Source organism: Pyxicephalus adspersus, chromosome 6 (assembly GCF_032062135.1).
Source record: "Pyxicephalus adspersus chromosome 6, UCB_Pads_2.0, whole genome shotgun sequence".
NCBI lineage: Eukaryota > Metazoa > Chordata > Amphibia > Anura > Pyxicephalidae > Pyxicephalus > Pyxicephalus adspersus.
Window position 1 is genome coordinate 94,063,040 of NC_092863.1, and position 27,719 is coordinate 94,090,758.

The window sequence follows — 27,719 nt, forward strand, 5'->3', positions numbered from 1 at the left end:
ATTTGTGTTTTATTTTTATATAATAATATTATTTGTATTTATTTTTCCTATATAATATTTCTGTTTTGTTCTTATATATTATTATTTGTGTTTATTTCCTATATATTATTTGTGTTTATTTCATATACATTATTATTTGTGTTTTATTCTTATATAATATTATTATTTTCGTTTTTGTTCATATATATTACTATCATTTGTGTTTTATTCTTATATATTAATAACATTTGTTTTATTTTTAGATAATAATATTTGTGTTTTATTATTAAATATTATTGTGTGTTATTATTTTAAATTTATTTGTGTTTCAATTTCTTTTGTTGCTGTTTTTTGTATCATTTTGTATAACAATTGTATCATTCGGCTTTTGAAAAACAAGTTTAAATTAGTTCCCCTTTAAAAAGAGAAAAGTTTTGTCACTCTCCTAAGCAGAGGTTGAGGCTGCAAGCATAAATATGAGTGTTTGTATAAAGAGAAGAGACACTGCCACCAATCTGCACAGCTCATACTGCCCCCAGGAGCAATGTGAAGCCTTGTGTATGACAGCAGAGCTCTGTCTGCCCACATGAAAACCTCATCACTGACATCAGCAGCACCAATCAGACCAGGACAGGGGAGGAGAGCAAAGCAAACCTCACCCCTTCACAGAAACTTCACCAGAGGAAACTTAGTGCACAAGCTCAGAAGTGTCAGCACTGACAGCAAGGAGGACCTGAGCACCACTGACAGCCTACAGGATCCCAAATATCATGAGGAGACTCAGAGCTTGTCTGTGCAGATCTGCCTACCAGCTACATCATGCCATGCTACCAGTCTAGGGAGCCCTGATCTGTTCACCTGTGACTTGGAACTTCTCATCTACTTACCTGTGCCAGTCTGGAAGTTCTGATCTACTTACCTGTGCCAGTCTGGAAGTTCTGATCTATTAATCTTCACACCTGTGCAAGTCCTGGTCATCTAATCTGTGCCAGCCTTGGAATTCCTAATCTTACCTGTGTCACTCCTGATCTCACCTGTTCCAGTCTATGACTCCTGATCTCCCTTTCTCACCTGTGCCAGGCTGCAAAGCTGCTGAAGTTTTGGTGCCAGTCTAGGAACTCCTGAAATCACCTTTGCCAGTCTGATCTCACCTGTGCAGATTACCTGATCACCCATCAGCAGGAATAAAAAGAAGACAGCTCTTACCTGGGAGTGTGCAGAATCCTGTCCTTGCCCTGTGGATGATGCCAAGCTGCTGGATCTGATGCTGATCACTAACAGTAGCACCATGTCTGCCCCTCTGAACATCAGCAGCCTGAACAGCACCGCCCTAGTGGTGGGCAGACCCCCGACCATCCCGGCTGTGATGTTCATCTTTGGGGTGGTGGGGAATCTGATCGCTATCATCGTGCTGTGTAAGTCCCGCAAGGAGCAGAAGGAGACCACTTTCTACACGTTGGTGTGCGGCTTGGCACTGACCGATCTGCTGGGCACCTGCCTGGTGAGCCCGGTCACTATCGCCACTTACCTGCAGAACAAATGGCCGGGCGGGGAGGCTTTGTGTGAATACAGCTCATTCATCCTGTTATTCTTCGGGCTGTCCGGGCTGAGTATTATCTGTGCCATGTCCATTGAGCGCTACCTGGCCATCAATCATGCCTACTTCTATAATCACTATGTGGACAAGAAGCTGGCAGGGCTCACCCTGTGTGCCATCTATGCCTCCAATGTCCTGTTCTGTGCCATGCCCAGTATGGGTCTGGGGAAGAGTGCCCTGCAGTACCCCTGGACCTGGTGCTTCCTGGACTGGAGGACCAACGTGTCCACCTATGCCGCCTATTCCTACATGTATGCCGGCTTCAGCTCCTTCCTCATCCTGGTCACCGTGCTCTGCAATGTCCTGGTCTGTGTGGCCCTCATCAGAATGCACCGACAATTCGTCCGCCGGACCTCCCTGGGCACCGACACCCGAATATCGGACTTCAGGCGGCGGCGGAGCTTCCGCAGGATGGCCGGGGCGGAGATCCAGATGGTCATCGTGCTGATCGGAACCTCCGTGGTGGTGCTGATCTGCTCCATCCCTCTAGTGGTGAGTGCCAGGAACTGCGGCCACTAGGCTGCGCGGGGGCGGGGGTGGCATTGGGGAGCCCAGCGGGCCAGGGGAAGGGGGAGTGGATATTGTAGCTGCAGAACTACAGAGCCCAGCGTGCCAGGGGAAAAAAGTTTGGAGATTGTGGATGTGGGACTAGAGAGCCCAGCATGGCAGGGGAAGGAAGAGTGAATATTGTAAATGTGGGACTAAAGAGCCCAACATGCCAGGGTAAAGAAGGGTGGCTGTTGTAGATTATTATTATTATTATTAATAATAATAATAATAAACAGGATTTTTGTAGCGCCAACATATTACGCAGCGCTGTACATACTACAGGGGTTGCAAATGACAAACTAATATAGACAGTGACACAGGAGGAGAGGAGCCTGCCCTGAAGAGCTTACAATCTAGTAGGTGTGGAACTAAAGAGCCCAGCATGGCAGGGGAAGGAAGTATGGATATTGTGGATGTGAGACAAGAGAACCCAGTATACCAGGGCAAGGGTAAGTGGCTGTTGTAGCTGCAGAACCAGAGAGCCCAGCATGCCAGTGTAAATAGGAATGGGCATTGTAGATGTGGGACTAAAGAACTTGGGTGGCAATTGTTTCTGTAGAACTAGAAAGCCCAGCAAGTGATGGATAGAAAATGTTGTTATTGTAGAAGTATAACTAGAAAGTTGTTGTAGTTTTTGAACTAGATAGCCCAGCATGCCAGGGGAAGGCAGAATGGATAATATAGTTGCTGATCTGAAGAACCCAATATGCCAAGGAAAAGGGTTTTGGCTATTGTAGCTGCAGGACTAGAAAACCCAGCATGCCAACAAAAAGAAGGCAACTACTTATTCTGTAGAACTAAAAATTCCAGCATGTTATGCAATGACATGGAGGCTATTGTAGATGGAGAACTAAAGAGCCCAGCATGCCACAGGAAGGGGGTGATGATTATGGGACTATAGAGCCCAGTGTGCCAGGGGAATGGAGAATAGTTATTGTAGATGTGCTCTATAGAACCCAATATGCCTGGGGAAGGAAGATTGCCTATTGTCAGGACTAGAAAGTCCAGCATGTCAGTGTGGAGTAGTTAGCTATAGAAAGACTTTCTAGTTTTTAGAAAGTTTAAAACTTTCTAGGTAACATAAAAGTAGAAAGCCCAACATGTTCTGCAATATTTAGGTAGCTAATGTAATGTAGAACTAGAGTGCCCAGCATGCCAGGGGAAGAGAGAACCGCTTCTCTTTCTATAGAATCAGAGAGCTCAGCATGCAATGGAAGATGACTACTGTAGCTGTAGAACTACAGTGCCCAGCATGCCAGGTGGCAGTTGTAGCTGCAGTACATCTAGGAAGCCAAGCTTACCCACCACTGAATTATTAATTTCAATACTGAAACTGACATTTGTATTTCCTGTTTATGTGTTCTAAAATATTCTATTTATCAATAGCATTACGTGTTCTCTGATTGGCTTATCTGTGGGTAGAACTACAAGTCCCAGCAGTTTTAGAGCAAAGTACAATGCTGTAGCCAAAGATTCTCCAGGACAATGCTAATTAATGTCAATGTAAATCCAGTATTGTTTCTGGAATAGCATGCCATGTGTTTCCTGACCGTATTGCTACAAATGAGTAGAACTACATGTCCCAGCAGAGTATGACAGAGCAGGATGGCACTTGTTGCTGGGGAGAGGGGTACAGATAACCAATCACTGAGCTCAGTACTGACATTATATAATCAATGCTGATATCAAATGAGTTTTAGGAATAGCATGCCATGTGCTCCGTGATGATCTTACCTGATTGCTATGTGGGGTAGAACTACATGTCCCAGCAGGTTATGGCACTTATTGCTGCAGAACTGCATTGATGAGCTGCTATACCAATATCATACTGTAATAACAATGCTGATTCTATATGTTAAGTTTCTGGATTTGCATGCCATGTGCGCTTTGCTTGTTTTTCCTGATTTCTGTGGGGAGCAGAACTCCAACTTTGTGCAGGTTATGCTGACTTATTGGAATAGTATGCCATGTGCTCGCTACTTATCCTTCCCTAGAGTACAACTACAGATCAACACAGCCCATTGCAGAAATATGGCAACCTTGTAATCAAGTGTGAAGGGAGGTAAAACTAGACCTGATCTACTATTATTATACAGCACAGTATATACCGTATATCATATATAGCGCCAACATATTACACAGCGCTGTACATTTAATAGGGGTTGCAAGTGACAGACAAAGACAATGAAACAGAAGGAGAGGACCATGTTTAGAAGTGTTTAAAATCCAAGAAGTGGGGTAGCACTAAAGTGTCACCCTAACTTGTGCTTACTCCAATCCTGTGCGGAAGAACAAACAAAATTGCAGCTGCAGCAGAAGTGAATACAGGTTCTCTTTTTTTACAACCATACTATACAACTATATTGGCTTGTCTGTGCAGAGTAGTAATCAAGAATGAATCCTCCGCTGAGTGCAATCAATACCATGCCATGTTCACTGCTCACCTTCATGATGCCAGCTCTTGGCATACAAAAGCAGGACATGCTGGCATTGTGGCTGCGGAACTCCTTGCCATGGAATGCCAATCTTCCTATATGTACCATGCATGTTGATTTGTAGGAAAAGCATTTATGTGCTGTGTTTGTGTAACTGCTTAATTATTATTATCCTGCAGAATAAAAATATGGGACGCTATTCATCCCATGTGCATAATGTATGCATTATAATACTGTGTTCTGCCAAATAAGTCAATTACTATTATTATTAGTAGTAGTATTATTATTAAATTAATATTAATATTATTAGTATTAAGCAGTATTTTTATAGTGCTAACATATTACTCACCGCTGTACATTAAATAGGGGTTGCAAATGACAGACAGATACAGACAGTGACACAGGAGGAGGAGAGGACACTGCCCCAAAGAGCTTACAATCTAAACCTTATGGTACCACTAGCTAGTACTTGTGGATAGCAAGCAGATGAGGAACTCGCACATAGTTATTGTTGCCACTTATCACTGATTTATACATCTCCAGCATGCAGCTCTATCTGTCACATATTCAGCATGCAAATGTCTTATATTATAATGTCTTATGGAAAAACTTCAGCAATAGTGTGGCACTCGGTAAGGGAAATTGGGGCAAATAAGTGGGGGACTCAAATTTCAGCTCCCTGCACCCCCAGCTATTATGGGTAAATGTCCCGTTTGCCCAACTGTAAAACCAACCCTGACCCTATAAATCAGGGGTGTCAAACTCTGGCCCACGGGCCAAATCTGGCCCGGCATGTCCTTTTTTTGGCCCCCCCAAAAAATCTTAATATGAATTGCAGCTGGTCCGCCGGCTACTGCAATAAACAGCTGTTCTATAGATGCAAGTATAATGCCACTACTACAATTCCCGGCAAGACTTGTGTCACAAGACCAGCGGCCTCTCTGCCTATGCGTGGCCCCCTATTTTATAAGCGCAAGTGATGCGGGGAATTGTTGTAGCGGAATTGTACCCGCGTCTATAGAACAGCAGCCTATACGTGGACCCCGCAGAGTTTATACTGACAGGTAAGCTCAATAATCAGGAATTATCATAGAGCTATTGCTTTATTAATTGTTTTACTGTGCCGGAGAATGCAGCAATTCATTTGGTTCACATTGCATTCTCTGGCAAAGTAAAACAATTAATCTCAATAAGAAGAAACAAGAACACATGAGAAGAGCATGCAGTAATGATAATAAAGAAAATAATTTAGATCAATCCACTGCATATTACTGCATGTTCTTCTCGCATTCTTGTTTCTTCTTATTGAGATTAATTGTTTTTTCAGTAAATTTCAAGTCTGGCCCGCGACTTGGTCTATGTTTTTATGTTTGGCCCTCTGTGTGTTGGAGTATGACACCCCTGCTATAGATCAAGCCCCAATCTTTCAATATATAGATGGCAGCTGTTTTGCAGGCACAGACATTGGGGCATTGGACTTGGCATTTTGTGTTCCTAAGTTTGGAACATTCAAATTAAAAATCATTTTCAAAAAGTTGCAAATAAATGGATTGCATCTTTGTATGTGAAGTCATTCTGTAATCAGAAGTATTTGTATTGTAACAATGTAACATTAATGATGGTTTATATGATGGGGGAGTAGTACGTTGTCACGTTCTGTACTTGTATACAACCTACACCCTATAACCCAATTTATTAGACTATAACCCCATAGCAAATATTATATTCAGGAGATTGTTAACTCTCTTATTGGGTGTCATTGCTGCAAATAATCTACTTTATGACAAATAACAAACTAAGTGGATTAAGCCTAAAGTCCTATGTGCACCAGGTATAGTTATTATTCCCGTGCTCTGGTGTGGTCACTGCCAGCAATGATCAGATTCTGTCTTTCCATTGTTGCACTACAAGTCCCATCTTAGCACAGATTACCTAGGAAGCCATACATTGCACAGCACTGAGTGATTTTTGATATTATAGTTACAAATTTGATTTGACAACTTTCTCAGGCTCTAGAAATAGCAAGGTATCTGCTTATTGTGGAACTATAAGTCCCAGCATGGCTTGAGAGGGGGTCACCGTACAGCTGGAGGGCCACAATATTTAACCTTCCCATGACAATAACTCAATTCTGTAGCCTACTGCAAAGGGCAGACCAGTATATATTGGCTCCTGGAACGTCCCCAGGTAATGGCTGCAGTTCTGTTTGCCTGGGTATGTTCAGTTCCTGTTGACAGCCACCTGGTTTGTTTGATCATCATAAATTCTCACCAATGCTACAATTCACACCAGATACCTACAGACGTCACTGGCAGCGCCCGTCCAAGCAGAATGCTGCACTAGGACTAGCTGAGCACATTTCAGACTTCTGGTTTTATTTATTAGTTATGGTGTAATCTCATTAGAATTTGCTAAAAACAGATGAGAATACCTGAGGATTATTTAATATGCTGGGTTCTCGAAAATCTGCTTAGCTCAGCAGCTCCAGAACCGGTCATCAAGTCGTGACCTGTGCACTAAAGTTCTAAAAACCGCTCTGTACTCCATATGTGGCTCATTTATAACAGCATACTGCCTATTACAGGTAGATTAACTATATTATATATAATAATAATTATATATAATATATAATATATATATATATATATATAATATATAAATATGCCAGTTTGCTAAAACTCTGTATATATCAGTATTGTTTGGACTGGAATAAGAGAACGGATCTCCTAAAAGCTAAACCCTGAAAACATAAAAGAGCATCTTGTATAGGATTCAAGTCTGTAATTTCAAATGCAGGTATGAAAAAAGCTCAGGCTGTGAAGGGTTAATACATTGAAAGCTGCTTTCCACATTGCTGACCTTTGCACTGTTTTGCTGATAAATCTCCAATATTAGACACTTTCACCAGCAAATGCCTGACCCCCCCTCTGCATTCCATGGTTCCATCCGCTGACCTGCAGGGACACAATAGTGACATAAGGACCGGCGGATGGAACCACAACATGCAGCAGGGGGAAACAATCCCAGAAGTGAGTCATGTAAACGATTTTGCAGCTGGGCCTTTCTAAAACATGAGGGTTGGAATAATGTTTTCACTTTCATAATGACAGGCAATGACCCGCTCTTTAGGCAGCACTTCTTTCTGGGTAAAGTCACATTTAAAGAGCTCAGCTTGGTTTTTATAGTCAGGGGTGACTAATCTGAGAAATGCAGGCCGGGTGGTAAGGATTACACTCACCATGACAAATTACATCAGAATGAATTTTGAACATTTTTTTGGTTAACCAAATCACCAAAGGATAATCGTTTAGCTTTGTACAGATTGTTGGGTGCAGGAAATTCAGCTCACCTAAAGACCGGCCAGGGAGAAAGATGGCATTTTATTATCAAATGATATAAGCATTTAACATATCACAGTGCAAAACAAATATATCACTTATGTGCTTGTGTGTTCAGGGCTATGGGTTCAGTATAATGTTTCCGGACCAGGGTTGGCATTGCTGAGCACAGGGGGTGCATGAAGCTTTACACAACTCTAATCGTATCATTTCTTCTCAGAGAGATCTCATAAATGCCAATCACTGTGTAAAAAGTTTTCTGATGACTGTAAAGTTTTTGAAATGGGTGCACTCTTATAATGGATTTGTTCTCAGAATAAATTTGTTTTTATTTTTTATGGCATTTATCTAGAATTCTGTACAGTTGTCTACACATACAGCCAGATGATTGCTGCTGGTTGTTTTAACACAGAGAGTTCTTGGTTTAATAATTTAACCCTTCCCTGGAACCCTTTCCACTAACCCTGCCCATAACCCCAGAATATGATCTCTTTCTTTAACCCTAACATTCCTCCCTGCAATTACACCTCCCATGTTAAATCTGTGTACAGACTCCGGATTTTCACTATACAAAACAAAAATTCATACCCATTCATACCCAAAGAGCTTACACCCAAATAGCCTTGGGTGTAAGCTCTTTGGGGCAGGGTCCTATCCTCCTCTTGTGTCATTGTCTGTATCGGTCTATCATTTGCAACCTTTTTAATGTACAGCGCTGCGTAATATGTTGGCGCTATATAAATCCTATTTATAATTATTATTATTATTAATAATAATAATAATAATATTAGACTTGGGTGAAAATCAAGCATTTGTACAGCTGTCCCCAGACATCACCCAGCTTTCCAACTGTTTACCTGAATGATTGGCTATTAACAATGGCTTCTGTTTCCTTTGGGGAGGATGCAGCGGGATGACTTCCCGTCTCTTCTATATAGAACAAACAGTAATGTCTGTATAATGTTCGTTCATTCCGCTAGAATTGATCACCAACAATTATTAACAGAGGAAATTTTTGCAAGTGTGTACATACTTACTAAACCTTTATATCATCCCTCCCTACAATCCTAATACTAACTTTGACTGTAGATCTAATACTAAATTTATAACCTTTAACCATAACATTATATCTTCCTTTAATTAAACACTAATTATTTATCCTTCTCTATAACAATAACCCTTACCCTTCCATTACCCTTTCCTGCAAATCTAACACCAACACCCACCCCCTAACACTAATCCGCAATATACCAATAACTATTCCCATAACCCTAATCTTATTATTATTAAAAAGGATTTATATAGTGCCAACATATTACGCAGTGCTATACATAGGGGTTGCAAATGACAAATACAGACAGTGACACAGGAGGAGGAGAGGTCCCTGCGCAGAGGAGCTTACAATCTAGGAGCTGGGGGAAGCATCACACAAAATGATTTGTGATTGTGATGAGATTAATACTAACCCTTTTTTTATTCCTAACACTTACCCTTCTTTTTATTGTAATACCAACCCAACTAAATGGATATATATATGTATTGTTTACAAATTTGATTATTTTGTATAGAGTAAATTGTCCATGAAACAGTGACATCTGCATCAGGTTTCATAACAAGTCTCAGAGACGAGTCGTGGCTTGCGAAGAGCCGGTGATTTGTGTAATCATTCAGTTGCCCTCAAAACAGCCAAACTGGCTCCTCCGGTTGGTAAACAGCAGCAGCAGCCTGTTCAGCTAATGTGATTGCAGAATCGACTTCCCTGTTCTGCCAGTTTGCCAACATAATTGACAATGACGGCGCTCCTTGCACAGATCAGATCAGGGGAGGTGTAGGCGACTTTGGGATTGTGCTAATTGGAGCTGACAGGTCAGAGCAAGGAAAATGAACTTTCTAAATAGAAATACCAGGAAACCTGACCGGGTTGTATCAATTCCAAAATAATAGAGACTGTTCAGTGTTATTTACCTTTCAGCAAAGATTATTATTATTATTATTATTATTATTAAACAGGATTTATATAGCGCCAACATATTACGCAGCGCTGTACATTAAATAGGGATACACATGGAACATTTTTACTTGCCCTGGATCTCTCTTCATTTAGGAACCCGAGTCAATTTTATCATTCTATCAACCAGTACATTTGCTCATTTTATTGAATCAGCTGTAAATCAATTTTTTATTTCTAATTTTGAATATTTTAAAGCGATATTCAGTGTAGAATTGTAACACCTTTAATCAGTCAGGTCAGCAAAGTTCCTAGGATCACACAAGTATCAGATGGGGCTTTGAAACCCCTTGATAAAGTTCTGTTTAACTTCCTGTTGATTTACAGTGTGCAGTGGTACAATTAATTGATTTTCCATGGACAGTCAACTTTCATACCTAATAAGCCAATCAAATTTAAAACCAATTGAATTAAATTTGATTTCTGATTGGCTAGCTTTATGCTAGGCATGGACTATACAATGTTTACTAAATACTCAAGTCTTTAGCCATATCAATAACTTTCCTTCAGAGGGGCTCAGTCGAATCCTTCCCCATGGTCATTACCAATAAAGGCCAATTTTGGGGGAAGCCAATTGGGATATGGGAGGAAACCCAAGTCAACACGGGGAGAACACACAAGCTCCTTGCAGATAGTGTCCTTTTCGAGATTCAAACCTGGAACCCCAGTGCTGGAAAAGCTAGAGCGCTATCCACTAAGCCAACCGTGCCTCCCCCATGATTTTAGATTCACTGGTAAGCTGCATACACACTTCCAATAATTATCATTGGAATCGAACGACCGATAGGCCAAAAATCGTTCACAGAAAAAGTGACCAATGATGCCGATGAACGAGGATTGTCGTTGGAAATGAACGACCGTCACGGCGGATCTGATTGGCCGATGATCGTTTAGTGCATGTATCTGCAATACACTTTCTCCTTTACATGTCACTCCCTGCATCGTTCAAACGATTGTATCTAGTGTGTGTATACTATTGGTGGATTATCGTTGAACAATGGTATCGTTACAGTATGTACAGAATTGTGCACAATACGATCCTTCAAATATAATCATGCATAATCGTTGAATCGGTCATAATCGTTCGTTTTCTAACGATAATTATTGGAAGTGTGTACCTAGCTTAAGTCACCTACAAGAATCTATATTGAGATGACACATTCATTTTTTTAACATGCTACAATACAAATCTTTCCAGGAGCTCACATTATTTCCCTGTTAGATGACATCAGTTATTATTAGATAACAGATTTGGCCTTGGCACATATTTACCATCATTTATCTCTTCCTTCAAGAATGTACAAACATGACAGCCTCAATGCCTTCATTCATACGTATCACAATGTTTCAGCTGTCGGAGGATTCCATTATTCTGACTTCCTTCTTCCTCCACACAGTTCCGTGCCAGGGCCGCAATATTTTTCTCTTTCTTAGCTCTAGTGGAATGTATGTTGTGTGGTTACACCGAAATACAAGGAAGATGAATGATTTTGAAGTAAGTCTCAGCCTCGTGCCAAATGCATTGGCTGGCCGTCTTCTCTACTTTGTATGTCAACCGAAGCTCTAGTGATAGAAAAACACCCCATGGCCAGCGTTTCCTTCTGTCTGTATTGAGGTCTAAGCATTTAAAGCTGCCTAGAATTAGCAGGGATTGTTCCTTCACCAATCCTCTCATAACTACTTGTTGAATCATTGACCTCAAATGTGTATGTGTATGATCAGTTATAAGACATATGTTGTACCTGGGCATTGATTCAGTATTTTGCATCATTACTAATACTATCATATCAGGTCTATTCTTCTATTATTATTATTATTATTAATATTATTATTAATAAACAGGATTTATATAGCACCAACATATTACGCAGCGCTGTACATTAAATAGGGGTTGCAAATGACAGACTAATACAGACAGTGACACAGGAGGAGAGGACCCTGCCCCGAAGAGCTTACAATCTAGTAGGTGGGGGAATTTAACACACAATAGGATGGGAGATATGTAGTGGTGAAAAAATGACTCTCTACCGATTGGAGATCTCTGGCTTTGACCCTGAAGGGGCACGTCAAACCTCTGCAGAGACTAAGGGTCTTTCTCAGGCTTTTCGAAATCAAGATGTTGCTGCTTTTCTTGGAAGATGAACTGTAAAACTTTTGCATACCTCAGTTGTTACATAGTAGGCCAGGTTGAAAAAAGACATGAGTCCATCAAGTTCAACCCCTAGGGAAATAAACATATCCCAGATATAAAACCCTATCGACATAGGGGCTTTTAAAAGATCTGTGCATTACTGATATTCCCTTTCTTAACCTAATGCATCCTTCCCTTCCACAAATTCATACTTCCTGTGATTTGAAGAGCCGTAGTTATGCCGTTCGATCTGATCTATAACCACAAATCTGGTTGCTACTGTACTGCAGTACAGTCCTATAGACTTTTGTGGGTCCTATGGCTGAAGATGAGCCCAGGCCCATAATGCACAGACAGACCCAGGACTGAAAACAGCAGGCCCATGGACCTTGGGATCCAGGTAAAGCCCCATACAGATGGGAATGATCTTTTGTAAATGGAGAGGAGAAGGGGACGGAATGAGCAAGTGGCACCCTGCTGTGCTCTCCTGCCATGAGAAGATTTTTACCTGATATGAGCAAAATCATCGGATGCATTTGTGTGTGTGTATATAGCTCAAGTAGGAATTTGTGGAGGGGGAGGGCAGGTTAGGTTGGGTCAGGGGGTAAAGTTGGGTGTTGTTATCCATTAAAAGGAACGCAGCTGTTATTTTGACTCACTGATATTCAGTGGCACAACAAGAATGCAGCTCAGTCCTGGCTTTGATTATCCTTTCTGCATATTTAGTTGCAGCCAACCACAGCCAGACAACCAGAACTAGGAGATCAGCAATATTATTATTATTATTACACAGTATTTATATAGCGCCATCATATTACGGAGCGCTGTACAAAATCTATAGACATATCACTAGCTGTCTCTCAAAGAGGCTCCCAACCTAATGTCATATATCTTTAATACAGTCTGAGGTACATTTTTGGGGGTGTAGCTAAATAACCTAACTGCATGTTTTTGGGATGTGGGAGGAAACCAGAGTGCCGTGAGGAAACCCACACAAACACAGGAAGAACCTGCAGACTCCATGCAGATAGTGCCGAGATAGACCCTAAATTTACAGAGACAGGTTCACTTTAAAAACAAAATAAAATAACATGTTCTGCACTGACAAAAAATACTAAAAGCCAGCAGTCTTCTGGCAATGGTGCAGTTCCATTATCAACTACGCAAAGTATTACGAATCAAAGCAACACTTCAACCCTGAAATGTCATTGCAGCCAAAACATTCTTACTAATTACAACAATATAATATTTCTTCATCGCAGTCCTGGCTGTTGTAGAAACCAAATGTTGGGTCTCGTTAGTCCTTTTTAGCAATGGAATTAGGAGTATAAAAATATTGAAGCACTATGACAACGGAAAAGAAATCTCAACAGTGGGAAATAGCAGCTATAAAGTCATTAGAGCACCTTGAAGTGCCGACATTTAATCATTAGGCCACAATTTACAGCTCCTGTAGGGAACAGTGACTATGCAGTGGGATCTGTACAAGGTTCAGTACAAGTAAATTCCCCATTAGCTGCAAGGGAAGTACATTTTGGAAAGAGGTTGACCACAATTGTGACCACACTGCTATTATCCAGACATAGTTGTGTGGCTACTGCTGGCACATCGCGCTGATAGAATCTGGTTTGCATCAATTACAGGGCGGGTGGCTCAGTGGTTACGATTCCTACTTTGCACTCCTTTCAAATGAATGTTGTTCAGGAAATTTCATAATCTTGATATTAAAAAGAAATCCTGTATTGATTCCCCTAATAAAAAGTCACCTGTAGATTGTGTACAGGCTGATTGCTCTGTGACTTCTCCTGCAAATATTAACTCAGGTGATAAGTGGCTGAACCTTTTGTATACCAATTTGTGATTAATACAAGCGCAATAGCTGGACGCCAGCATTGTATTTCGATAGGACTTGTCCATGTCATTAGCGTTGTGTTTACCTGCACACACGCAGGCCGCCAGCTGTGACAGCTGTGTCAATTTGTTTGTGTGTCACCGCGGTAAGTATGATTGCTCCTACCCAGAAGAAATATTCTGTAATCAAACATTGCTGGGGAACAATTTATGGGTTGGTGTCTGCACTCAGCCTTGGACGCCTCAAGGGAAAGTTTAACATTTCTTTCAATGAATATCTGGAATTAAACAGATCACAGCGTGGCACAGGCGGGTGCCAAACTGCTCTGGTATGACTTTTTCTCCCATGAATATCTTTGGACAGCGGTGAAACATCGCACTTGTTCTCTAAGAGCAGCGCAGCTGGCGTGGTGATATGTTTGCCCCTTGGCTGCCAATGCTGAGTTTTATTAAAAGGGACGCTATATTGTGTCACATTTTAATTTATTGATGCCCAAAGACCTAAAAGTCAGATATGTTGGGGTTTTTTTTAAAGAAAGAAAAGAATGAAAAAGCAACGTACACATGCCCAATGATTGTCGCACGAGACGAGCACAACCGTTCGGGTGACAAACATCTGGTGTGTGTACATAGATTACCAATTCTCTTCTTTGTCAAAAAGACCTGCGGCATTTTATTTTATTTTTGACATGTGTACAGCGTGTGCTGTGTTGTTCATCAATCCATCCTGGCCGACTGCACCCATGGAGGACAACAAAGCGGGCTGCCACTTGTTCAACCTCCCCCTCCCATCTCAGAATTCTGCTGTGTGTACAGAGCTTGTTCATTCTCCTGACATTGGAAACAATCAGGAAAAATTGATTCCAGCATCAGAAATCTGACATCTATCTGATGTCTATAGGGAGCTTAAATCTTTATAATTATTATCCAATATTTCATATGCATGATTGGAGGAGAGCCAGACTTCTGCCACACTATGTGCCGTCATTGTCTGCTGTTTAGGATTTTCAGACATTACAAAACATCTGATGTTCTCAAAATGGCATTGCTTTATTAAAGCTCTCCAAGGCTGGAGAGGATACACTTTCATCAGTGGAGCTGGGTGATTCAGCAAACCTGGAATGGATTTCCTAAAAGTCATTTGCTATTTTCTAGCAATTGTTTTGAATCCTGGACCAGATCCATTCCAGGTTTGCTTGATCTCTCAAGTTCACTGATGAAAATGAAAGTGTATCCTCTCCAGCCATGGAGAGCTTAAATAAATCAGGCCCAATGTGTGTTGCTACATTGCACTGCTGCACGCACTTTTTTGTACTGCCCTATTTTTAATGGAGGCTGTGCATTGCTCTAAAATGCATGGCACTGCATATCTGATAAGCTGCATTAGGCTAGATGTTGTGTATATATCACTAGTAACAATGTTTCTTAATTATTTCCATTGACATGAGCATACAGAAATGTTATGGAGAGGAGATTGGGAAAACGAGCAAGAGGCACCCCGTTGCATCCTGCTACAAAGAAAAAGACAGCATTCTGTGATCGGCTGCACTGGATTGCTAAATGACATTGGGGGACTGCTGTAAACATGGTAGATGATCATGCTTGGGTGACAATAATCACGAGCAGGAGGCACCCCACTGCGTGTATAAGATTTAGAAGTGATCAACCCCACTTGGTGACTTGGTGATCCGCCAAGGTGTCAGGAAGCCACTGCACACACACATTGGATCTTTCACAATCCTTTCCAAAGACTAGGCACTGCACGATGCATGAACGGTTGCTGTACATACAGCACCGTTCTGCTCTATAGAGAGCATTCACTTCTATTACAATGGTTTGTCGTTCATCATTGAACGGTTGCTCGGATAACGGACGACAGGCGCTGTACACTTGCCAGATTCTCGTGCGATATTGGCCCTGAGCGAGAACCATTGGACGGGTGTAGGTAGCTTAAGACCATCAGGATCATTCATATTGGGTGGGGATTATCTAGCATGTGTACATAGCTTTATAGAGTGAATAAAGCCGATGCAAGTCAGTTTTCTTATACTGAACACAGGCATATCACAGAAAGCTCATGCTGCCCCTCTGCTAGCTTGTAGATAACATAATTACAGGTCTGTGTTTGGTTCATAAAAGCCACTCAGTCATCAGGAACAGACAAAACACACTGTAATACCTAAACACATATTTCTGCTTTCTTCTGTACAATCAGAGATCCTCCTGATAAAATAGTTACATGTTAAACCAGATAGATGAGTGACCCCCAGGCACTGATGGACAAATAGGTGACCCGTGCTGGACATACAGAGATAAACCTTCCAGGATAAATGTGGGCTTTGCATGGCAGGATGTCATAGACTTGTCCCTGTAATTAGTATTATTAGAGAATAAGGTGCAGAGTGTGTCATGTTTAGAAAAGAATGACCTTTAAGGAACTGCTAATTATGTAAACGTCCTATAGATATTTGCAATGATTATCATCACTGGAATGTAAATCTGGTTTTATTAAAACCAAGCTCACCTTGTTCCACTGACACTAAGACAGGGAATTTATAAAATATGGGGTCACCAGGAAAAAAAGTATGGCAGGTTCAAATCCTATCAAAACACATTTTTGTTGCTGTCTCTGACCCTTTCATTACTCTGCAGGTGTAAATCTCCTCCTGGAGTAAGACAAACAGCAAATAAACATAAAGCAGCTTAGCAGAAAAATAATATGATCTCTTCCTTGTAAAGAGAATTTTTTTATCTGAGTTTGACATAAAAAGCCAACACGTTTCAGGGGGAGAGATCCCTTCTTCAGGTATTACAAAGCAGTTCATGCAAAATAGGCAATACGTTCAGTGCAATCCCCCATTATCGAGTGCAACCTAATACTAGGCATATATCACGTGATTTTCTTTGAATCTTTTCTTTGATCAATATATTACAATTTATTACAGAAGAATTTATTTCCCTCAAGGGGGTTCAGAGAGTTAAGGGGTTATTTGGCATTGGATCATTTAGACATGGTATGTTAACAATGGTATGTTCCAATACTTACAAACAGTGTTATACAGAAGTATTGAGTAATGCAAAATAGAAGTAAATAATAAAAAAAGTAAATGTCTTAGATCCTGACACGTTTCGCCCAGTTGGGCTTCTTCAGAGGAAGATGAGACAGAGCAGTGTTAATATTCTGCAGCTGTTTAATAAAGTAATTCCCTCGGGTCTGTAAGGAACAGCCTGCACTCCAAGGTAGGTCCTCCTGTTAGGAAGACAACACCTGTGCTTGAAGAAAATCATTCTGCTCCTCTTTTCTCCATAGCTGGCCCAGCTATAATTGTTTTGCTTACAGTACAGCTGTCTTCCATAGGATGAAGAACAAAAAAACAACTTCCTTCCATCAATATTTTGCCTGAAAATAGATTGCAAATGCAAAAATATTACTAGTGATTGGTTAGTTTAAATTGCCTTAATCTCTATGTATGACAGGTACACTTTAACCCTGCAATGAGGAACATGGAATTCCTATGACATGACTGCACAGGTGGAACTGAAATCTGCCGGTTGAGTCTGATGTCACTGTGGACTTTCTAAATATGCATTTAATGACAGTGAAAACCAGAAATCTATATTTCCTGAATTTAGAGCGTGATCTGGAAATGCATCCCTGGCATCTGGGAGGATAATTCCATTTGTCTGCGATGTGTCTGCTATCCTAATTTCTTCATCTGCTGTCTTTGTAAATCTATATTTCCTTACCAAATATCTCATGTGAAATGCTAAATGCCCAGAGGCGCCAAGTGCAGGACAGGAGGAGACGCATTCGAGTCAAATGACAATGGTGGCCGTCATTGGCTCCCTGATGGTTTTTAGTCTCGAACGATTTCTACAGATCAGCGTGATTCTCACCAGCATGGAAACTGTTTGGGGAAAAGATTGTTGTGCCATTAGGACATTTCCCCAAGTGAGGAGGGCCGCTTAGTGTATAGCAATAGAATGATTTTTTTTTGGGGGGGGGGGGCCAATTACCTTAACTGTATGTTTTTGGAACGTGTGAGGAAACACACACAGACATAGAGAGAATCTGCAAACTTCATGAAGATAGTGGCCTGGCCGAGATTCGAACCAAGAATCCAGCGCTGCAAAGGCCAGAGCGCTAAACACTGAGCCATCATGCTGCCCAATGCTGCATCTGCATTACTATAAAAAAGCCCTAATAAAACAAAATTCAAACAAACTTTTAAAAGCAGCAAAGTATATAAAAGTACTTCAGTGTTCCCCCCAGCCTCTTTTAACTGGGCGCACCATCCAGCACTTTTCAGTAACCATCCGGCTGTTTTTGGGTGATTACAGAAGAACATTCATGGGGTGTGTTTATTTAACTCTAAGGGGGTACAGACAATCCAACATTTACTAAAACATTCCATGGTGCAGAAGCAATTACTGCCATTGAAACACACGGATCTGGAAGATGTTTCAATGAATATGAGATTAACCTCTATAAAATAACCCTCTATATAGGCATTAGGGTGCCAATAAAAATGAATGGCAATGCATGACAATACACGTATACAAAACCGCAATGAGCATTGTGATAACACGCATTGCCACAAGCACACAGGTGTGGATCCAGCCAAAGTGATTAATCATTAGCAATTCCGAGATACACAATATCTCCGCTGTAGATCTAATCTTAATAATAAAATGTTATTGTACATCTAGTATTTAGTCTAGTAAAGCTCCCATGTCACCAAGAAAAAAAAAGTAGATGCAGTCATTAAAGGAAGGACATTACACCCCTATCTTGTAAATTGGGCAGCACAGTGGCTCAGTGGTTAGCACTCCGGCCTTTGCAGCACTGGGTCCCAAGTTCGAATTTCAACCAGGACACTATCTGCATGGAGTTTGCAGTTTCTCTGTGGGTTTCCTCCCAAAAACATGCAGTTAGGTAATTGGCTACCCCCCTCAAAATTGACCTTAGACTGTATTAAAAAGACATATGGCTATTGTAGGGATTGTGAGATTCTTTGAGGGACAACTATGGACTTTGTGCAATGCTCCATAATATGATAGCACCATATAAGTACTGTGTAATAATAATAATCTACAACTATGTAGAATGAGGAAAATTATCATATTTGGAATATTTATGATCCCTATTTGTACAAACACCAATGAAGGATTGATTGGTCAGGCAGTTTTTTTAGGTGATTGGTTAACCATTGCATTAATTGGAAATGTTTTTTGTTATGGTGGCCATTCTGTTTAAATATAATATGTGCATTGAATGTGATCAATCATGGATCAATTTAAGTTGATGGTCAGAATCAAGAAAAGATTGCTCTTTGCATACCTAGCATTACAGCCCCAGGCACATGGTCTCTGGGGACTCTGGGGTTTGGTGCAGACGGGTTGTACTCAGGAAATGTCCACACCATCACTCCTAATGGGATCATCACAGGTCATCAGACATCCCTTGAAGTCAGCAGGCAATCTGGTGATCTGTGATCTTTAGTTACCTAATGGAATTTTAAGGATGTGGAGTGGTAAAGAGTATCTGGTATATGAGGAATTCTGCAAAACTCCATACCATTCATGTGCAGAAAATGATCCAATATAACCAGAACCTTGCTCTCATTTTTCTGAAGACGGTAATCCTTTTTTACCAAACTTCCCACTTTTACAGCAGAAAAAACTCCACAACAACAACAAAGAATTAATAAGGAAGCATATATAATATAATGAAGTCTGCAAAGCTTCAGAAGTTGGGTAAGGCTGTTATCTAGATTCAAACATTATTGGAATGGGTGGAGTGTGATAACTGATATAAGTTTTGTTTGCCAAAGGAATACATTGCACTGCGAAGTGTGCAGCAGCCTGGCTCACCTACAGCAGCCCTTATCATTCACACTTTCATCAAATATCAGTATTGCATTGTTCAAGTTGTGGCTGGAAACTGGTTTGTAGGAAGCACCACCTATTGGTCAGAGTAGCACATGACATGCTAAATACACAGACGAGTCGTATTCTTTTCCAGTTATTCCTATGATTTCAACAGCATTGCCAAACAGAAAACCAAAACAGAGACCTGATTTTTCAGGAGATACAACTAGACCCTGTCCTTCCCCAGAACGTGATTGGACAATGAAGGAGAACTGTACAACTGACTGTCTGCCAGTGCTGCTTCTCGCTCAACTAGTCTGCTAAAAAAAGGCTGATGGCAGATCAATTTCAGGTGCTAACTCTACAATAACAATATAGAAATATAATAAAAGCATAACTTATATAATCCTGTGTTAGACAAAAGGGATTTCTTAGGCTATAAGAAACAGCCAGATCCTCCACAAGGCATAACTCCACTGTTTGCAAGCAAAAAGAATATCCTAAAAATCTATTAAATGGGTTTAAATATTTATTTAGTGTACTGGTAGAACAAACAACCCCTAACACACTTTATTTTATGGTTCCATAAACCTTGTACTCTTCTTAGAGATTATATAAGGTCAAATCTATAAAACCTGGTTATAAAGCTGTGTTAAGGACGGTGCTACATATAGGACAATTGTATTCCGCTGGCGGCAGCTCCGTGTGATTTGTTTCAGCTTGCCACACTTGGAAAGGATTAACATCACCTATTACAGTGAGACAAATATCCTGGAAAAGCTGCATTTTTGGGCATGTTAAGGAGAACGGGTCAAGCCGGATGATTTCATAAGTCTATAATAGAAATGCATTGTTAGAAAATACTTAAACAGTGTTTTGCCAAGGTTGATGATCAGTCATGGGGTGTAGATAAAATCTTTGCTGGGACTCAAGTATTCTTTAAAGTTTTCATCATAAACTTTCTGTCTACTCTACTGAAATTAGGATTTAGGTAGAATGGATGATTATAAAGGAAAGACACTGCATCTTCCAGTAATGAAGTAGTGAAAATAAGGGTAAGGTTGCCAACCCCTTAATAGGAATGTAGCAGAAGGGTGTTTTTTATGCAGGTTATGTATTTGTAGTGCAAAATATTTACAAACAGAAAATAAACTAATACCAATAGTAGTACAGGTATATTAAATTCAAGTCTCACTGCCAGAACAATCTTTGTGGAGCTTGCATGAAACTAGGTTCTATACAAGGTTTTCCTTGGTAATATAAGTTTTGATACAGTCCATATAGGGATATCGTACTGAAAAACGTTTGTAGAGAAGGAGTAAATCCCAGAAACTGACGTGTTTCGCCAAGGAGAAATTGAGATCTATTGAGCAACTTATAGTTAACTAATAATTAGGAGTAGATGAAATAGTGGCAGAAATTTTAAGAGTACTAAAGGTTGACTAGAGACAACTCTAAATTGTGACCTCAGTAGTACTCACCAACCAATGTCTCCCATTTGGACATGGTGTCAAGAACATATCCCTTCATTTGACCCATATATTTATTAAAAAGCAACGTTTTGCATTTACCATAAAACGTGAACATGCTAGAAGTGTTTTAGAAAGAGGTAGGGGTTTATACAGGAGCACATTTGCCAAATTTTTAAAACCACTATAATTCAAATGTACCAGCAAGGCCACCAGTGGAGCACAGCCACCTGAAATGAAATATCATATGATACTTCAAATCTGTGATGTTTTTTTTTTTGTGAAAGGTGCAGGGTTGTAACACTTTCATGAATGGGTCTGAATGACCTATGCATGCAAGTCACCTGATAAAGTGACTTTGTCCACCTAGGTTTGTGTCCAATGCAGGTGTTGGATGTTTGTGCACCCTTATTGTATCCTTTACTAAAGCCTTACCCAATATGTTTTATTCTTAAATGGCATGCTGTACCACAAGGGACTGAAAACACGCTCTTGACGATATACATGGTTTGACAATTAAACCGGAAGAATGCATCTTCCATGCATCTCCCCTTCCATCAGGCCCAATTTATTAAATATCACAAAGACTGGAGAAGATAGACTATCGTGGAGGAACCTGGGTTATCCAACAAATCTGGAAAGGATGTCAATGGAATGGAGTGTTTTTGCAAATGTTTTGAATCCTGGATCAGATCCATTCCAGTTTTGCTGGATCACGAAGGGTTCTCCCGTGAGAGTCTGTCTTCTCCAGTCCTAGTAAGTTTTAAAGTCAGACCCATTGTATGCAGACAACAGGTGCTCTTTAGCATTTTAAATTACGTAATTCACTTCTTCCACTGTTTTCAGATACACAAAGCTCTTTTTCAGCTAGATTTAGCCACAAATTTAATTTCCACTCTGATTGGAACATAAATCCCTGTCTGGTATTTCTTAAAAGACATGCCTAGAGCCCTTTCCATTCATCTATATTTAGATTACAGACAGAATTCCATTTAGGTTGAAAAAGGTGATATTGTTTCAGCCCACCGGGATAAACATTTTGTTTGGTCTATAGCATATAAAGTCAGCCAAGCAGATGGTCATGGATAATGCCAGTCAATATCATAAAGTTTAAAGCAGCAATAAAATTCAATTTCTACATTCCATAGGAATCTTGGGCTTTGCTGTGTTGTAGATATATAGGTGGATTGTTTTTGCACCGGAGATAATGGCGCTTCACACCTCATAAGCAAATATAAAGCACGTGCATATTATCTTAGTTGTTCGTCCAAATTCCTTTCTATTTCTAACAATTTAAGACTTGTTTTTTTTTATCATTACCACTCAGCTTAAAAATTAACTGGTGTCACTCTTCTCTCTTTTGTAGGTGCGAATTTTCATCAACCAGCTCTACCAGCCACCTGTAGAAACAGATGTATCCAGCAATTTAGATCTGAAAGCCATCCGTATTGCCTCTGTGAACCCCATCTTGGATCCATGGATTTATATCCTACTTCGGAAAACTGTCTTGAGCAAAGTGATCGAGAAAATCAAATGTCTGTTTTGTAGGATCGGTGGTGGTAGGCGACCGCGCTCTGCGGGAAGTTTCAACTGCACAGACGGCAGGAGGGCTTCTTCGGTCTTATCTAGCCATTCACCTTCCTTTGTTTCCAGGGAGTTGCGAGAAGTTAGCTCAACATCGCAGACTTTACTATACCCTCTTGAACTGAGTGACGGTAGCTTTAGAAGCAGCACCGTCTTACCAGGAGCCACCATGGCTGTTAATCTTCCTGGGGCTCCAGATAGGACGTTACGTGGCTCTGATCAGTCAGTTTCATCTCAGGGTCCTGATTCTGAGCAGGTACTGCTTGTAAATGAGACTCAGCCCGCAAGGGTCACTCACAACGGCAACTCGCCTAAGGACAATCCGCTTCATGTCACTTTTCCCGATGAAACGTTAAATGTATCAGAAAAGTGTATATAGTGACTTTGGGTACTACAGTTGCACAAGAAGCTTTTAGTAAACGTGCTATTAGCTGTCATCATGAACACGATATGCTACTTACAGGGACGTAGTCATGTCACAAGAACTCGAACCTTTCATGAGGTTGTACTCGAGAATAAACCCTTCTAAAGGTTGTTGAAAGCATGGAGCATGCAGTGGAAGAAAACTGTTCAATGAAAACATCACTTCTGTGTGTTCTCTTTCTGAATTTTTTTCTAAATTTTACTGGCACTTTTGAAGACTAAAAAAGGCAACTTCTATTTGGGAGTTGTCTGCTTTTTGAGGGATAGAAGATCTATACGACTCCCCCTTTTCACCCCAAACACTTTTTCCTTGACAAATCAAATTTGTCCGACAGATGATGAATGTCGACGTGTCTAGCTAAGCTTTAAATAATGTGAATTTTATTGGATGACTATATCTGTGTGTATATGAGATCTTTAGCGTATTTATTGTCTTCTCTGTGAGAAGGTATCTAGTTTTAAATGTGTAAAAGTAAGGAGCTAAGAGGCAATATCTTCTCTTTTTTTCTGAAAATATTGCCAGGGAGCTTTTGTCTTAATGTTGTAATACAGTTTTGCACTAAATTGACACTTATTATTGACATATGCATTGACAATTATGGCCAGTTGAAGAATTGGTGCACGTCAACACTGTAATAGGGTTTTCAATTGTTCCTTCCATAGGCACTAAGAGTAAAGCTAGTTGAAAATAAAGGCCAACCATAGGCTTTCAAACATGAATGTTGTATATTTTTTTGACCATTCAATCTAATGTAACTTAAAAAAAACTCCTTCCACCTACGAATATTACCTTTATTATAATTCCATCAAATTGACCTTCTCAGTGCTGATCTGTCTTGCTCTTACTAGATGTTTGACCCACTGACTATTCTGAGAAGGGTTATAGTAGAAGGACTAGAAGTCCTTGCTGGGTTTTTACATGAACTTTTTTTTTTTACATATGAACTCAAAAATAAAAATAAAAAAGGAAACATTGACAGTTCAGTTGAACATTAAATGAAGAGGGATGGGCTTTTTTGCAGATTGGGGGTGGGATATGATCTGTACAAAACCTGGACAAGACCTGTACATGTTTCTTAGTTGCAGACGAACTGGGTCTCCAACCCCTGCTTGAACAACATAATAAACCTAACATTTTTGAGGTAGAAAAAAAGGGACCTTACACCAAAAATTCACCAGTATAGGGTGCATAAACCACAACCTCACGTTATGGAAATCCATGGTTTTGAAAGTTTAAGAGCGTCACATTATGGTGGATCATTTATTCTTTTTAAGCAGGAAAACAAATACAACAAAATGCAACATTCTCAGACACCAAATTCAATGTTTTCCCCACCTATATACCAAAAACATTGGGTACACTCCTTGGGGTGCATTAATGTTACAAGCACGTGTTTTTACTTTCATTGTATTTGTCCCTCCATCTCCATTCATCATCTCCATTGCTGTAAAGTCTCGGCTTGAAGCAGACAGGACATTCCAGCAAATGGAGAAATGCAATGAATTAAGTAAAATTATGTACTTGAAGCTTTTAAAAATATATTGTTTGTATTCATATACACAAAGGAGCATACCAATTGTTGTTGGTGCATTTGAAAAAATCCACAAAGGCGATGATTACTGGCTTATTTCTACATTTTATGTACAAAGGTGTGACCACAAAATTTGTGCAAAATAGTGATCAAACTGTTTTTCTTTAATAATTTTCATATTGTGAAAGAATTAAGATGCTGTTATAATATTTTATAGGCTTATAATACAAAGTACTACCCTGAAGCACACCAAGAATCCAACAGAGGAGACATTTTGTTGGGCACATAGGCACCTTGGCTGCTGGGCCAACATTTATTAAAAGATATTCTTTCAGTCTACAAGGAAGTGGACACAAACTGGTTTATTTGATAAAGCAATGCAAACATCAATGCCAAACTTTACAGCTAATAACAAATTTTGGAATAGAGCTACCTTGAATTTGATGGGTTGCTTTGGATAAAAGAAAAGTTGAATATGATGGGTTGCTTTGGATAACTGCTTTCTACAGAAAATCAAATATACCTAAATGAGCCTTTTGAACCATAGTTTTGTAACTATAAATCCAAGTCAACTGCTTGTCCTTGGGGACAACTTGTCTATGCAAAAGCAGCATTGTCACCCCAGGATAGAGTTTCTCAACCAGGGTTCCGTGGACCGCTAGGGTTCCTCCAGAGGTTGTTAGGAGTTCCTTGAGCCATGAGCCACTTGGTATAACTACCACCAATGATCTTTTTGGCTATCTGTAAGGGTGACATTCTTCTCAATGGCCAGCATAGTAAGAGGCGTTCTTCCTATTGAGCACCAGGTGAATGTACTTTGAGCTATATCTCTAGAGATAATAGAAGGGGTTCCCCAAGGACCTGAAATTTATTTTAATGGTTCCTCAATGTTACAAAGTTTGAAGAAGGTTGCCCTAGGATGTCTTAGAAGGTTCTCATTTGTCCAAGTCATTGTATATCTAGAAGTAGTTTGTTCTATTCACCGGAACATTACAAGAACACCATGGGGAGTGTCTCCTTTATGGACTAGAAGCACAGTACAAATGCAGGATCACAAGTCCTTGCTGATGCACACATCTGCTCTACAAACAGCACAAAGAGGCATGGGACATGTAGTCCAGGAAAAGCTGGCCATTCCATTCCAGAAACATACACCTGCAATCTCATTGGTTATTATTGATTCCTGCCATTTGCACATGGTCTGTTTGCAATGCTTTAATAAATAAGCCTGTTGGTTGTAAATAGTCCCAATCCAGAAGTCACAGGCTGCATTTAGAAATATATTTCAGCACTCAATGTGGCCGTCTCATCCTCACTCATCAGTTTTCATATACAATATAAACACCTAAAAGGGTTGGATGGGTTCTAATTTCCAGAGAAAACCCTCTTTATATACCAGTTTACACATTACAGGTATACAGAAATTTAATTTAATAATAGATGAATGTACATGGTGGAACAAATGTCTCCTCATCTTCACTAATCATTTAGCTGAACGGAGCACTTACTGGTTTTTTGTTGGCGTGTTTATTAAATCTTGTACAGGATGTACTAAGGGAATTCCATCAAGCAAGCATGTTCTGTCTGTGGCCATGTGACTTGCTTTATTGTAATTGCAGTTTAAATCTGTATTTGTAAACCATTGTATTGACAGTTTCTTTGTTCTTTGGGGGCTTCAGGGGAGAGCGGGGAAATACAATAAAATTATATTGATGAATCATTTGTGTATGTATATTTTGTACAACAGAAAATTGATGTTTAATAATAAAAAGTATCTGGATATAATTACCTATTGATATCTTAGAATTCCAAAGGTTTTTAATGTTACTTAGAAAAGTCTCATCTTTTTATCTTTGTATAGTCCTTTCTACCCTGATTTTTGCTTGGGCATGCTTTAAAATGCCATTTTACTCTCACTGGAGATGCTGTTGCCACCCCTAAAACTATAGTGCTCTGCGCTGGCAGAGCTGAGTAACAACCACACTCCTCATCATGTGTCTTCACATGATAAGTACAGAAAAGAAGAGGAGAGGGAATGCAGACCAGATCTGTGTGAACTACTGGGATCATTGGGTCTTTTCACACCGATTGGACTGTACAGTCATATTTAGAATGAAGCTCAACTGCTTTAGGGAAAATAAAGATTATGCAGAGTAACTGATGAACATGGAGTCTAATAACAATATACCTTGAGCTTTACAGGTATTAAGTAGACACCTATAAAGGGAATATTGCTTTTATTTTTAACTAATGAGGCTGCTTTACAAAAAGCAAACAGTAAATCCTAATCAAATAACAGACCCCATAAGATATTCTAAAATATTTGGTAAATGGTAATGACACATATCTCAGAAATTGAAGTGCACAAAGATATCTATATACCCACACACATGCAAGTGTACATAAATGCTTTTCATTTTGTGCCTTATCCCCACTCTTGCTATGGAAATTAAATTCACCAAAACCAATCCATGAAATGGATCAACAATATTTAATCTCAGCATTCAAAAAGATGACAACATGTCACAGGCGATAGCAAGGTTTATATTACCCAGACGGTGACCTGTATACCTGAAGAAGGACCATTGGAATTCTGTAGCTGGAGCTCAATGTGACCAGAGATTTAGCAAAGTATTTCAAAGCATTTAAAACATCTCAGATAGTAAGTGGGTGACAGAGTGCCTCCAGGAGAGTACTCGGAGTTCAGCAATAATCCTTCTGTTTGTTTTAGGAATACATCTCTTAAAACTTTTTTTTTTTTTTGTATTGTTTGAAGAAAATTAATATTGATTCTAAAGCATTATTTTTGCCAGGACAAAAGATGTGAGAATCAAGTTTGCAGAAAACAATAAAAGATGTGTCCTGGCATGCCATCACAAATCCACAAAACAAAGAGTTAATTCCTTCTTTTAGGACAGGGAGCAGATCCATGCAAATTGTTTTGTTATGCAC

At 39.9% G+C, this 27,719-nt stretch overlaps 1 protein-coding gene across 1 annotated transcript; it reads left to right on the forward strand.

Moving 5' to 3' along the window:
* The first annotated feature begins 666 nt into the window (after positions 1–666).
* Positions 667–26,484, forward strand: PTGER4 (prostaglandin E receptor 4). Its single transcript, XM_072416634.1, has 2 exons — positions 667–2,068; positions 22,595–26,484. The coding sequence occupies exons 1-2, from the start codon at positions 1,244–1,246 to the stop codon at positions 23,189–23,191; spliced, it is 1,422 nt and encodes a 473-aa protein (XP_072272735.1). The 5' UTR covers positions 667–1,243; the 3' UTR covers positions 23,192–26,484.
* Positions 26,485–27,719: the final 1,235 nt, after the last annotated feature.